Here is a 13,136-nt window from a genome sequence, read left to right as displayed (position 1 = left end):
ATCTGACATCAGATGCAGGGGAGGGACCAATGCCCGGAGGGAGAGTCCATCCCTTGAGAGCCAGTGTTTCATTGTAACTCTGGCTGGAGAAGAGAGGTGTGTGCCTCACACTCCCAGCTGGTGACTGCTTTGTTTGCTAGCTGGGTGTGGGAGGGGGCAAGGGGGTGCCCTGGCCAAGGGCGAGAGGAAGGCTTGGGGGCCTCCAAAACTCTTTCGACCTGGGAACAATAGTTGCTACACCCCTGCAGATGTCCTATCCCTCAAATTCCCTATCTCTTTAGGAACAGCAGTAAGGAAAAAATTCTCTTTGAGAGTTAAGAGTTCTTGTAAAATCAGCATCTGATAGACCAATCCTCTTCCTCTGCAGTAGCTACATATTTCAAAATTCCATAGGTGAGTCGGGCCATGCTGCAGATTTCAAACACTCCCACAATATTTAATTGGGGTGCCCAGACCACCTCTACTGCGAGGCCCCCCGCTGCAAGCCCTCCCCAATCCCACTTTGGGGGGGCCTCCTGCAGCCACCTCGCACCTGCCCTGCTGCGCTGAAGCTCCATTTCCCCCACCCCCACATAACTTAAACCGCCATCTGCGCGGCCAGGGGGTGGTGGCCAAAGGGTGAGCCAAGCAGGCCTCCCACACACATGGTGGCAGCAGACGGAGCGGCCGCTGGGCCTGTCTTTTTGGCCCAACGGCTCTTGATAACTGTGAGGCACTCCAGTGCACCTGCACTGTTGAAACAGATCATCGGAGGAGCCCCCCCCCCAACCATTTAGAGGCCATGGGCTGGGGCCCCTGGGTCTGGGGGTAAGAGCGTCTCTGTTCATGGGCTGTACCACTTGGGGTTGCAGATCAAGACTTCATGCCTGAAGATATCAGGCTGACTACTACAGGCACAGAATAGTGTCCAGTCCAGAATAATGTTCAGAATAGTGTCCTTTGGTCTAATCCAGGATTCCCAACAAGAAACTTTCCCTGCAAATAGACAACTAGTGTGTCAGGTACCCAACGATTAGCTAAGACTTTGCTCTAGCATACTATTGGGAAATTTTATGTGCAGGAAGGGGTGTGTGTGTGTGTGTGTGTGTGTATTCAAGCATACAAATCCATCCATCCCCCCCCCTTCAAGCCTAAAGTGGCACATTCCAGGAAAGCTCTATCACTTGTTTTAGTTCATTGCATCAACTAGACTTTAGTTTTGATTTTAACATGCCCATTTACAGTACTTTTTAAAAGGTAATTATGGAAAATAAATGCATGTCTTTCATTGAGGAAGTCCAATGATAAAATGGTCTAAGTCTCATTCACTTCAATAGGCCTTGTTGGTAGTGCCTTTTGCTGATCTGATTATCACTCCATGTCTTGTTACCTCTTTTTCAGGATGGGAATTGTAGATCCTCCAGCAGGGACAAAAGTTTTCAAAGACTCATGGGACTTTAAACCATACATACTATCTCTCAGAGCTGCGATTGATGATGAGATATTTCTCTATTCCTCCTGGGTGAAAGAATACTATATTTGGGCTGGGTTTAAAAACTATAATCTTGTGATAAGGGTAGGTTGATTACAGTGTTCTCTCTATTTTTTTAATCTGTGTGTGGAATGAGTTTTGTTCTGGAGAGCAGTATCAAGGCAGTGTGTACACACATGCATTCAGAGTGGGGCCTTCCCGATTCAACCTGTGCGGGATCTAAAATTAACTAAGTGGATATCCAAAAATGTGTGAGAGCGCGTGCACACACACACACACACACACACACACCCCTTAGAGGGAACACTGGTTGGTATACATAAATATAGTTTTCGCAGAGGTTAGAGAGCATTTCTTCTTTCAACAATAATTCCAGAAGAACTTCCATTTTTCATTTGTTGTAGCAAAGAACATAGAACCCCATGACATCCTAAAAACTAACACATTCATGTGACATTAACTTTCATAGTTAACAGCCTATTTCCCTGTTTCATCACATGCATACAGCTGACATTAGAGAGAGATAGAGTGTTAGAGAGAGATATACATTCCAAATGTCTGAAAGTTGGTGAATATATAGATGCTGGTGCTAACAATCCCAGATTAAGTCTGTGATGTCTGCAAACAAATATGTATTATTTTTCTACTTTTCAGACATACACAGATGAATGCAACACTCACATTAGTTCACTATCAGCGTTTACCAGTGTATCTCTGGACATTTACCAAATTTGTCCGGGATTGTCAACATTCACATTAGTCACATTATTGCTGACATTATTTTGGACTTTCACTGTAATGTGTATATATATGAATGGATCATAATACATTTATTAGGACCAACTACCCAACAGAACACAGTGAGCTCACTGATTTTACATGGTTCTAATAACAGTATTATTATCCTACTGTAACTTTGGGTAGAAAGGATGCAGTGGGAATGTTATTAAAAGTTGTTTGTTGCTGCCTGTGGCATTTACGCCTATTTGACATTTATGCTAGAATTCAGGAGCAAGCTGTAGTAAAATTTTAAGTGTTCAACACAACTGAAAAAGTAATACAAGATGTCTCCCTCTAACTGTGGCATTTACGCCAATGTGGTATTTCTGCTGGGTTTCTGCACATTTTCAGCATTTTTCCTTACTGTGGCTTTTATGCTGATGTGGCCTTTCTGCCCAAAATTACAGCAGTCCATCTTAGATTTTTTGCTACTGTATCAACATGACCGTGTGTGTGTGTGTGTGTGTGTGTGTGTGTGTGTGTGTGTGTGTGTCACACACACAGTACGTATACATACATTATACATATACATACGGAGATGTGGGCAGGGAGAGGCAGGGAAGCCTCTTTATCTTCAGGCTTTGCTAGTGAAATTTCCAGTGGCATTTGTTGAATAATGTTGGAAACAAAATACTGAACTATTGCTCTGCCAAAGCGAGGTCATTTCTATATATTCTTATAAAAATGCTGACTAAGGCGCCTGTCCTTCAGAGAATGATAATTAAGCTATTCACATGACCTGGAGGCGGAGAGGGCAGGCTGGGGGGAAGGCAGGGTTGTTGGACCTACCTTCCCCCCAGGACAATCCATGCTTGGTGGTGGGACGTGTGGATCATGCTTCCACACCATCTGTGCTGCTTCAAGCAGCATGGATCTCCAGAGGCCAGGACAATGCATCCCAGCCCCCGGATATCCCACAATACACCACGCAATGAATGTGGTACATTGAGGGAATCCCCTATGTGTCAGTCACTCTAGGCACCCGACTCTGTGTATGCTCAGACTACATGAAGCCCAAGCATACACACGACCCTGATGCTGGGGTTAAAGGCACACTCACACTCTTAACCCTAGCTAAAGGCCGGGCTTCAAAGTTGAAAATTACAATGCAGGATTCTAAGAAATAAAGCACTCTATATCATAAAAAGGGAAAGCAAGGAAAAATTGCTAGGAAGTGAGAAGGTTGGGGGCAATGCCAAGATAATACATCTTCAGCTTGTTCTTCAAGTATTCAGTAAAGTATTCACCTCTTGCCTGTGGGCTTCCCAGAGGCATCTGGTGGGCCACTGTGTGAAACACGATGCTGGACTAGATAGGCCTTGGGCCTGGTCCAGCAGGGCTGTTCTTATGTTCTTAGTAGAAGTTATTATCTTTTATGAGTTATGCCTGTGTGTGTGTACCATATCCAGATGATAGAAACAGATGATGATTTCACCCCTTTGCCTGGAGGCTACAACTACTTGGTGGATTTTTTGGACCTATCATTTCCAGCAGAAAGACCATGCCGTGACCATCCATATGAGGAAGTAAGTAGTACATTTGTACTATAAACATCTTTCCCCTCACATTTGTCAAGCCATTTTCTTTCATTACCTGTTAATGGTCCTAATCCATGAAAGGTTGGGCACTCAATACTGAACAGATAGTCAACCCTGTCAGTTTTGACAGTACTGATCATGCCCAGGGTGGGGGAAAGGAAGCTTAGATTCACTGCCCTCTCCTCTGAAAATAGATGGTCAGTGTGAAAGGGGGAAAACCATACATATTAGCTAATTTGGAAGAATATCCTGAATGAATTTGGGCATGAAGTCTGGTAAATTTTCTCTGGTTGCAGCCTGAGTTAAAATTGCATGAATGTCAAAAGCAGACTCCTTAGTGTCTTAGAAACATAGGAAGCTGCCTTATACTGAAACAGACCATTGGTCCACCTAGCTCAATACTGTCAGCAGCTTCTCCAAGGTTACAGGCAGGAGTCTCTGTCAGCCCTATCTTGGAGATGCCAGGGAGGGAACTTGGAACCTTCTGCAAGCAAACATGTAGGTGCTCTTCCCAGAGCAGCCCCATCCCCTAAGGGGAATATCTTACAGTGCTCACATGTTGTCTCCTATTCAAATGCAACCAGGGTGGACCCTGCTTAGCAAAGGGGACAAGTCATGCTCACTACCACAAGACCAGCTCTCCTCCCTAAGATGCCCAGCATAATTAATTAGAGTTCAGTACAATATACATACTCTGACACACCTGTCCCGTTAGGTCTTTTGTTGAGGTTGCCTTCTGCAGAATATCCAGTCTAAGACCTTATTCTGTGGCTGTATCTGAACAAACTAGTTTAGCATGGGAGCGTGTAACCTTTATATCTCATGATCAGTCTGGTCTGAAAGCTCTCTGCTAAAACTCATACACTGTTAAGTGTGCCTGCCTAGAATCGGCTGTGTTTTTAGCAAGCTAAATGTTTTGTTTTCTGTGTTTACTTCCACAGACCCTACACAAAAAGGCTAGTAATGAGTAGACTTTGCAAGGATGTGTCTTATGTTGGTTAATGGGGGGGGGGGGACTTTGTGATTGTTACATTAATCATAATAAAATTATGTTGGCTTCAGAAAGTTTTACAGGCCAGAAATGTCAGCAGAAGACTGTTGGTTTCCTCATTCAGAACAACAGCTAGGAGCAATAATAGTAATGCTAAATGATACTGAATCTCAGTAAGCAGCAGAGCACAGCAGCAAAGCAAGAAAATATAATTTGATTATTTGACGGGCACACTCCAGAACAAAAGCCCTGGCTGGTATCCAAAGGAACACCTTAGTTCTCCATATCCAAGGGAGCTTTCAGCTTGTGTTTCTTAACAGTTTCCCCTCCATGTTACATAGCAAACTGCCTTTGAAACTGGGGAAACTGATACTGTTCCAAGAATATTGGGACAGTTTTAATTGTTTTTATGTCATTGTTAAGCACCCAGAGACGAAAGTTTGGGCAGTATAGAAGTTAAATAAATAAATAAATAAATAAAATTAAATAATAAAATATTCTTTCATTCATTAATTCAATTTATGTACTGGCCTTTCTAAAGTGGCTCAGGGCAGCTTACATTAAAATAAAAAACACGTAATAAAACAGCAAAAACAAATTAAACCAGATTAAGGAGCTCTTTTCACAATCAGTGGGAAGAGCTCCACGGAGATCAGGGGGGGAGAGCGGGTTTGACTCACCCTAACCCTGCAGATGACCAAGCTCTCTTCCCTGGGCGAGCAGATCTCCCACCCAGAGAACCGGCTGCACTCCCAGCAGCCCCGGGGGTTGGGGTGCCGGGAAGCTCCCCCCAGAGCTCCAAGTACATGGTGTATTATGCGAGTGCAGTGCATTACAAGGATCCCCTCCCACCCCCGAGTGTGCCAGTTGCAGCTGCAAGCAGCCACGGCTGACACACGATTACAAAAATGAGGTTAAGGGAGTGCTTGCTCCCTTTACCTCATTTAAGAGAGTGGCTACTTAGGCAGGTTTGCCGCTGTATAGCCGCTGGGCCCAATCTCGACAGTTCACACGAGCGTGCAAAACCAGGCTAGGTTCGGTTTTGCATGCTCAAGTTAATAGCCTCTAAAACTCATTTAAATTAGAACTAGATATCACAGCCTTAAAAGATGGCTCTTTAAGGCTCTCCTGAAGGCCTCCAAGGAAGGGGGAGTGCATTCCACAAAGTAGGGGCAACAACTGGGAAGGCCCAATCTCAGGTCAGTGACACCCAAAGATGGACCTCTCCTGATTATCTTAGCGGTGGGAATCTTGTAGAGAAAGGCCCTCTCTCGTGTCACCCGGACCTAAACCATTCAGAGCTTGTAATATCTAGCACTATGTACTTTGCCCGGAAACATATCAGCAGCCAGTGCAACTATTTAAGAACAGACATAATGTGGTCTCTCCAGGATACCCCAGAGACCAGTCTGGCTGCTGCATTTTGGACTAACTGAAGTTTCCAAACTACATACAAAGGCAGCTTTACATAGAGCCCATAGCAGTAGTCCAACCTGGATTTTTCAAGCTGGTATACCACTGTTTTCAGGTCATTCTCCTCAAAGAATGGGTGGAATTGTTGAATCAATCGCAGCTGGTACAAAGCGCTCCTGGCCACAGTCTCAACCTGAGACACCAGGGTGAGACCCAAGTCCAAGAGCACACCCCAGCTACAAACCTGCTACAAAAAGTAGTTTAAAAGAACTAAAGTAGGTTTTCATATACAGGCTATTGTTTATTCTGTACAGGAGAAATCATTGATGGTGGATTTCAGTGAACTTGCATGTATGCGTTGTTTTGTTTGTTTTACTACAGATAAGAACTCGAGTTAGTGTTGTGAGGCACGTAGTGAAGCACGGATTACTCTGGGATGATCTGTATATAGGATTCCAGACTCGGCTGCAACGTGAACCTGACATATATCATCATCAGTAAGCCCATTATTCTTATTGCTGTCAAGCAATTTATGTATCATAGCATATAATCTAGAGTTCTTTCCAAAGAACCCCTTGAAAACATACTTCCACGTATGTTTAAAATTGTGTCAAATAGTATAATCTTATTGATTATAATATTCCAATTCCTTATGCCTCAAGAGTACTACATGAGAAATAGATTCTGCTGTAAATAAAAGCTGTACTGAAGCAGTTCACTTTTTCAGTCATCACAGTTATGAAAGATGCAGAAGCAACAATGGCTCTGTCATTCATCAATTCATCATTCTAAACCATCTCTTGGGTCTCGAACCCCCATAGTCAGTACCACTGGCAGAGGGTGGCCTGTGTCCAGCAGCAACCCCCCCTTGCCCCACCCCCTGCGTCTGACGTTAAATAAATCACTTCATTGCTGCACGTATCTCTTGAGCATAGGTCTTCAAATGCACTCTATGTTGTAATCTGTCAGATTCACATTGAGTCTTCCTCCACGTGCACTCCGGTCATCTACCTTGCTGCTTCAGCTCCTGTAGTTCTTACATATACCAAGGGGCCAATTTTGAAGAGGATTGCTTCAAAGAGAGGATGCTTAGGTGGGATCTAGAGAGGAGAGAGGATGCTTAGGTGCAATCATGTCTACTGCCCTGGTGAGTTTGCTGTTCCAGTTTTCCATCAAGGCATCAACAGGATCACCAGCAGAGCCAACACTAAATCCTTCCACAACCAATAACCTTCTCTGGTGGACCATCCTAATAGGCCCCTTGCCCCTGCGGAAGTGGGATGTGATTGTGAGTCCAACCTTAACCAGATGGTGGTCTGACCATGACAATGGGGAAATCACAGGAGTCCCCACTCACAAAACTTATCCTGATCAGAGTAAAATACCAGATCAAGCATGTGTCCAGCAAAATGCATCACTCCCAAGACTGCTTGGGACAAGCCCATAGTCTTCATGGCTACTATAAACTCCTGATCCTCCTCGGATAAATTAGTCTCAAAGTGAACATAGAAGTCCCCCACCACCATAAGCCTGGGGGACTCCAATGCCCAGCCAGAGACCAAGTCCGGCAACTCAGTTAGGAACTCTGTTGGGCAGCGGGGTGATCGTTACAAAAGTCCCAGCCTATGCTTGGTCCCCAGACTTAAGTACACACATTAAATATGGTCAGACACTTCAACAGGGATCCTGGTAAGGGAGCTGTTATTCTTACAGACCACCTCCCCACCCATGTCTGGACTGAGCCACTAGCCTCCCGCAACCAAGTCTCTCTGATACATACCAGGTCAGCCCCTTCATCCAGAATCATATCACAGATGATTTCTGATTAGTTCTGGACCGACCTGGCATTACAGAGAAGCAAGATGAGGCTGCATGGATGGTTGGCACTGCTCCCCAGGGGCAAAGAGCTGGCAGGACAGCCAGAAGGGGAAACAGCTATTAAATTTTTGATTTCCCTTCTCCTGTGTCTGCTGACCTGACATCATTACTACTTCTATTCCCCACCATCACCAAAATAGCCACCCATAATCATTGGCTATACCTCTTGTCTCTCCATCTCCAGACAAGCCCAGACATATTATAGACTAATCTCACCCAAGACTCAGACAACAGAACCTATCTAAACAGCAGCTTCACTTCTAAAACAGTCATAAAAGAATATGCTGTGCCCCAGCTCTCAGTCCCACACCAAAGGCCTGGCACCAAAGACTGGCCCCCTTTGGCAGCTGGCTTCAGTGGCCACTACAGGCTGGCCTCCTACCACCAGCCACAATGCTGGCTACATCTCTGGCATGCCTCATTCCTAAGCCCCAGAAACCCACAACCTCCCAAGAGACTCTGAGACTTGGTAATTAATGCCCACAGTTTCAGCTAATCAGGCAAGGAAGGCCACGGCTCCAACCAAGATAGCTGAGCAAGGGCAGAGCAGAGTTAAGCTGATCCTCTGGCCAGGTAACCTCTTGGTGGGAGACCACAATCAATCTCCCAGTCTGAATGGAGACTAGCAGGCAAAGCCCAAGCCTCTTACCTTACCCCCTCCAGTCCTCTGGAGACAAAAAAAATCTAGGGGGCATTTATTTCTGATTAATGAATACATGTGGGTCTACAACTAAAACCAAATTATTTTTAAGATATTACATGTAAGATATTGCATCCCCTGCTAACTTGGCAAAGAGGCACCTTTTAGTGTGGTGATTCTATTTATTTAGCAGGGGGAGAGTAACTGGCTCTATCCACCCCCAGCACAGTACCTCCAGTGACTGTTGCTGCTGTATGTCTTATGCTTCTTTTTAGATTGTGAGACTTTTGGGGACAGGGATCTATCTTATTTATTTATTATTTCTCTGTGTAAATTGCCCTGAGCCATTTTTGGAAGGGCGGTGTAGAAATCGAATAAGTAAATAAATAAATGTACCCATATAAAAAAGTGTTTGTGCATGAAAACTACTTACTAAGGCTGAGCAAAGGCAGTCCCATTCAACTTGGGGACTGCCTCTGTGCTTTGAAGGGGTCCCCAATTTTGATTTGGGTCCACTTAGGGGGAGATCTGCTTCATTCTGGGCTGAGCTCTCCAGTTCTCCAAAATTTTGCTTCAGCTCCTTTCTTAACTCCAACCCCTAAAACTACTTACAAGACTGTAGGGGACAGGAGATAGACTGCTTCACTGCAACAGGCACTGTTTTCTGGGGCTTCTGTTTTAAAATGCCCTTTCCCCTCTACTTCCCCTGGAATACTGGGAATGGTGGCTTCTGGGATTTATAGTATTTTCTGCAGCAATTGTCACAGCTTCAGAAAGGACTACAATTCCCAGTATTCCAAGGGAAATAAGAAAAGAAAAGGCATTTTAGAATACCCAGAAGTTGCTGGCTCCTCCCCAAACACCACGAGCAAAGAAAGATACAGGGAAGTGGGCCAGTCTCCTGCATCCTGTCTGGTCCTTTTAGAACCAAGTTCTTTTAGGGGTATGGGCAGGGGGAGCACCTGAAGTGAAGTTTCAGAGGACTGAATGGTTCGATCAGGATTGCTGCACTTCAGCCTCAGCCACATGGTGCTTTACTGCAGACCTAAATCTGTAGTAAAATAGGCTCTTGAAGCTTTACAGAGCCCTTTACTGTTTACCAGTATTTCTCTCAACCTAACTGTGTTTTCTATAAAATCACTTAAGAGACATGCTTAAAAATAAAAACTAATTTTCCTTCATCTTCTCTTCTAATAACATTCTTGGGCTCATGAGACAATAAAACAATTAGTAAACCTTATTTGTCAATGGGTTGTTTCCAAAGGGTCCCTTCCTCCAGAGGAAGGAACCAAAAACAATTTGTCAATCTGTAGTGACTAAAATATTTCAATTTGTAACAAAACTGAATTCGCCCAGAGCCTTTGTATAGGGTGGTGTATAAATGTAATTAATTAATTAATTAATTAATTAATTAATTAATGTAGCTGTGGATAAGTTACTTTCTAGTCTGCCTAATGAGAGATCAGTGTGTGTAACCAAAAGCTTGCATATTCAAAAAGAAAGAAAGAAAAGATGGTCCACTAATAGATATAAAATGTATGTATGTATGAATAAATGAATGAATGAATGAATAAATAAATAAATATCATCTGACTGTTTGAGATCTTACCTTGTATTTTGTGTGCAGAACATATGTGCTATAATAGGTTAAAAGAATGTTCTTGTGACTGCAGCTACATAGAAGAAGTAATATATGAACTGACAGGACCACACAGCTCCCTAGTGGTAATTTGTGCAAGAACAAGGGGTAAAAAATATGTCCCAGGACTCACACAGATTGCTGCTGAGAAGCTGTGTAGTCTCATCAACTCATACCTTACTTCTTCACACAACAGTGGTAAAGGGGCTTTTTGAAACACGCAACTAGATTAATATGCAAATTTTTAAAATGTGCAACAGAGACTTTTAAAATGTGCAACTAGACCCAAAACACTCAGTTCTAAAAAGTATCATGCAATTCTAAAAGAGCGCTTGTACAGTTCAAAAATTCAAGTCATGCCAAAGTTCTATTATGTTCAGTGACTTAAAAAGTGACTGATAACAACGAGAAAAGTCAAGTGAACAATCCAAGTTCCTCTAGAACCCAGTCCCTGATCAATCATACCCATTTCTTCTCCCCCGGGCAAAGATGCTTCCCACAGACTCCTCTGCTACTCGCTGCACATTCTTCATCAATGAATATAACACTCTTCTGCATTAGTGCTGTCCAGTCCATTTTCTCCCTCTCTAGGTAGGTTTCTAAATGTCTTGGAATATGACTTTAGCCAACAAAGCATATGTGCACAGACAAGGAAATGCACAGGAGGACTGTGTTGTAGTGGTGCACACTATGCGCATGAACCATACTCACATAACATTGTGCAGTTCTGAATCTTCCTTTTAAAAATAAGTACTGACAAGACTGCTCTGTGTGGGGGATTTTAATGAGTGTGAACTGGTCGACAGAAAACCAAGTGAATCCAAGTTACCTACAGCTACTGACCTTTTCTGTGTAATTCTATTTATTTCTTATGTATTTTTACAGGTTCTGGAATCATTTCCAAATAAAACTTCCACTGGATCCACCTGACTGGCAGTCATTCTTGGCAGGACACAACGAAAATGTGAAGTAAACATACAAGAGTACTGGCTGTGTAGCCAATATGGAGAGGAGTTGATTAATGTATCTCCTACTAGAAGTCAGTTTTATTTTTGCATTCTCTGTGGAAAAGTGTAATGGTTGACATCTGGACTAGAGTTGCACTAGCACAATGAGAGAAGGTGCACACACTTAAGAAGTTTGCAGAGCTGTGTGAAGTTGCGCTCTGTAATGTTGTGCAACCACTAGTGGAAGCCTTTCTCTGGGATATGCATAAGCTTTGCAGCAGGTTTGCAACACATTGGGCAACTGGTTGTACTACTTGTCAACTTCTGCGAGCCAGTGTTCCCTCTAACAGGGGTTCCCAGATGTTGTTGACTACAACTCCCATAATGCCCAACCAGACACCATTGAAGCTGGGGATGCTGGGAGTTGCAGTCAACAACATCTGGGAATCCCCGTTAGAAGGGACACTGTTGCTAGCGCAAGTACTAGTCCAGACCGGATCACAATGTCCTTGCACTACATCCTTGGAAGAATTGTTCTTTGTGTCTTTATTCTTTGCTTTGGCTTTCCCCCCAAAATAATTCATCATCTTCATCTCCTGAGGAAGTCAATGATTTTTCTGCGAATGATCACTGGAAGTGTGGGGTTGAAAGCTTGTGACACTTTCAAGGAATTTATCCAATACAAATAATATCAACTGTTCTGTGCCTCTTATTTACTGCAATATATAATTTATCCATTAAAAATGATGAAATAGTAACTGTTCTGTGTTCCTTGCTCATTGCAAAATAGTTATAAGTACACTGGGAAAAGTACAGCAGATGAGATGTCATGAATATTAATTGTTTCTATTACTTCCTGAGATATAAACCGATGAGGTGGCTCAAACAAATACAGTACAGCAGCTACTGGCTGTGCTGGCTGCATATACTGTAGGAGGTGTGAGGGATATATGAGAGCTTGTACTGCATCTCCCCTCCTCATTGGCTGGGGAGCTGTCAACTTGAACCCTCGTGGCATACTTATAATTGGTGGAAGAGGCTCACCACCCTTGCAGGTGCTTTGTCTAAGGAGGAACTCTTTAAAAATTGTGTTGCTTTTGTTGTTTTGTTTTGTTGTTTATTTTCCATCTACACACGTGGACAAATTTGTTGGTACCCTTACAGCTCATTGAAAAAGTGTTTTTATGCCTCCTGAAAAGCGATTAAATGAAAAGCAATTGTCTCATGTATACCTGCATGCCTTTGATATGTCATCAAGTAAAGCAAAGCAAGTGTGAAAAGAGATAAAGTATTGCTTATTCTACTAAGATATTCTAAAGTGGCCTGGACACATTTGTTGGTACCCCTAGAAAAGATCATAAATAATTGGACTGGAGTGATTTTTCAGATTCCTGTGACAACAGTTGCAAGTATTATTAAGAAGTTCAGGGTCCATGGGACTGTAGCCAACCTTCCTGGACACGGCCACAAGAGGAAAATTGAATGGGCAGAAGGATAGTGAGAATGGCAGACAAAAAGCCAAGGACAACTTCCAAAGAGATACAAAGTGAACTCCAAGGTCAAGGTCCATCAGTGTCTGCTCGCACCACCTGTCGCTTTTTGAGTGACAGTGGGCTCAATGGAAGAAGGCCCAGGAGGACTCCACTGTTCAAAGAAAAACATTAAAAAGCCAGACTGGACTTTGTTAAAATACATATTAAGAACATAAGAACAGCCCTGCTGGATTGGGCCCAAGGACCTTCTAGTCCAGCATCTTATTACACACAGTGGCTCACCAGATGCCACTGGAAGCCTACAGCAGGAGTTGAGAGCCTGCCCTCTCTCCTGCTGTTACTCCCC

At 43.5% G+C, this 13,136-nt stretch overlaps 1 protein-coding gene across 3 annotated transcripts in view; it reads left to right on the top strand.

Annotated features, from left to right (window-relative positions):
* LOC128324957 (cytidine monophosphate-N-acetylneuraminic acid hydroxylase-like) overlaps positions 1-12,049 on the top strand; it is a 76,335-nt gene extending 64,286 nt beyond the window's left edge. For all 3 annotated transcript variants that reach the window (XM_053250207.1, XM_053250204.1, XM_053250206.1), the window contains 4 exons: positions 1,381-1,555; positions 3,661-3,777; positions 6,575-6,690; positions 11,236-12,049. In XM_053250207.1, the coding sequence (XP_053106182.1) occupies positions 1,381-1,555; positions 3,661-3,777; positions 6,575-6,690; positions 11,236-11,323 (496 nt within the window). In that variant the 3' untranslated portion in view covers positions 11,324-12,049. The remainder of the gene's footprint in view (positions 1-1,380; positions 1,556-3,660; positions 3,778-6,574; positions 6,691-11,235) is intronic.
* Positions 12,050-13,136: the final 1,087 nt, after the last annotated feature.

The sequence above is a fragment of the Hemicordylus capensis genome, chromosome 4, assembly GCF_027244095.1.
Source record: "Hemicordylus capensis ecotype Gifberg chromosome 4, rHemCap1.1.pri, whole genome shotgun sequence".
Lineage (NCBI taxonomy): Eukaryota > Metazoa > Chordata > Lepidosauria > Squamata > Cordylidae > Hemicordylus > Hemicordylus capensis.
This window is presented reverse-complemented; position numbering and strand designations above follow the sequence as displayed.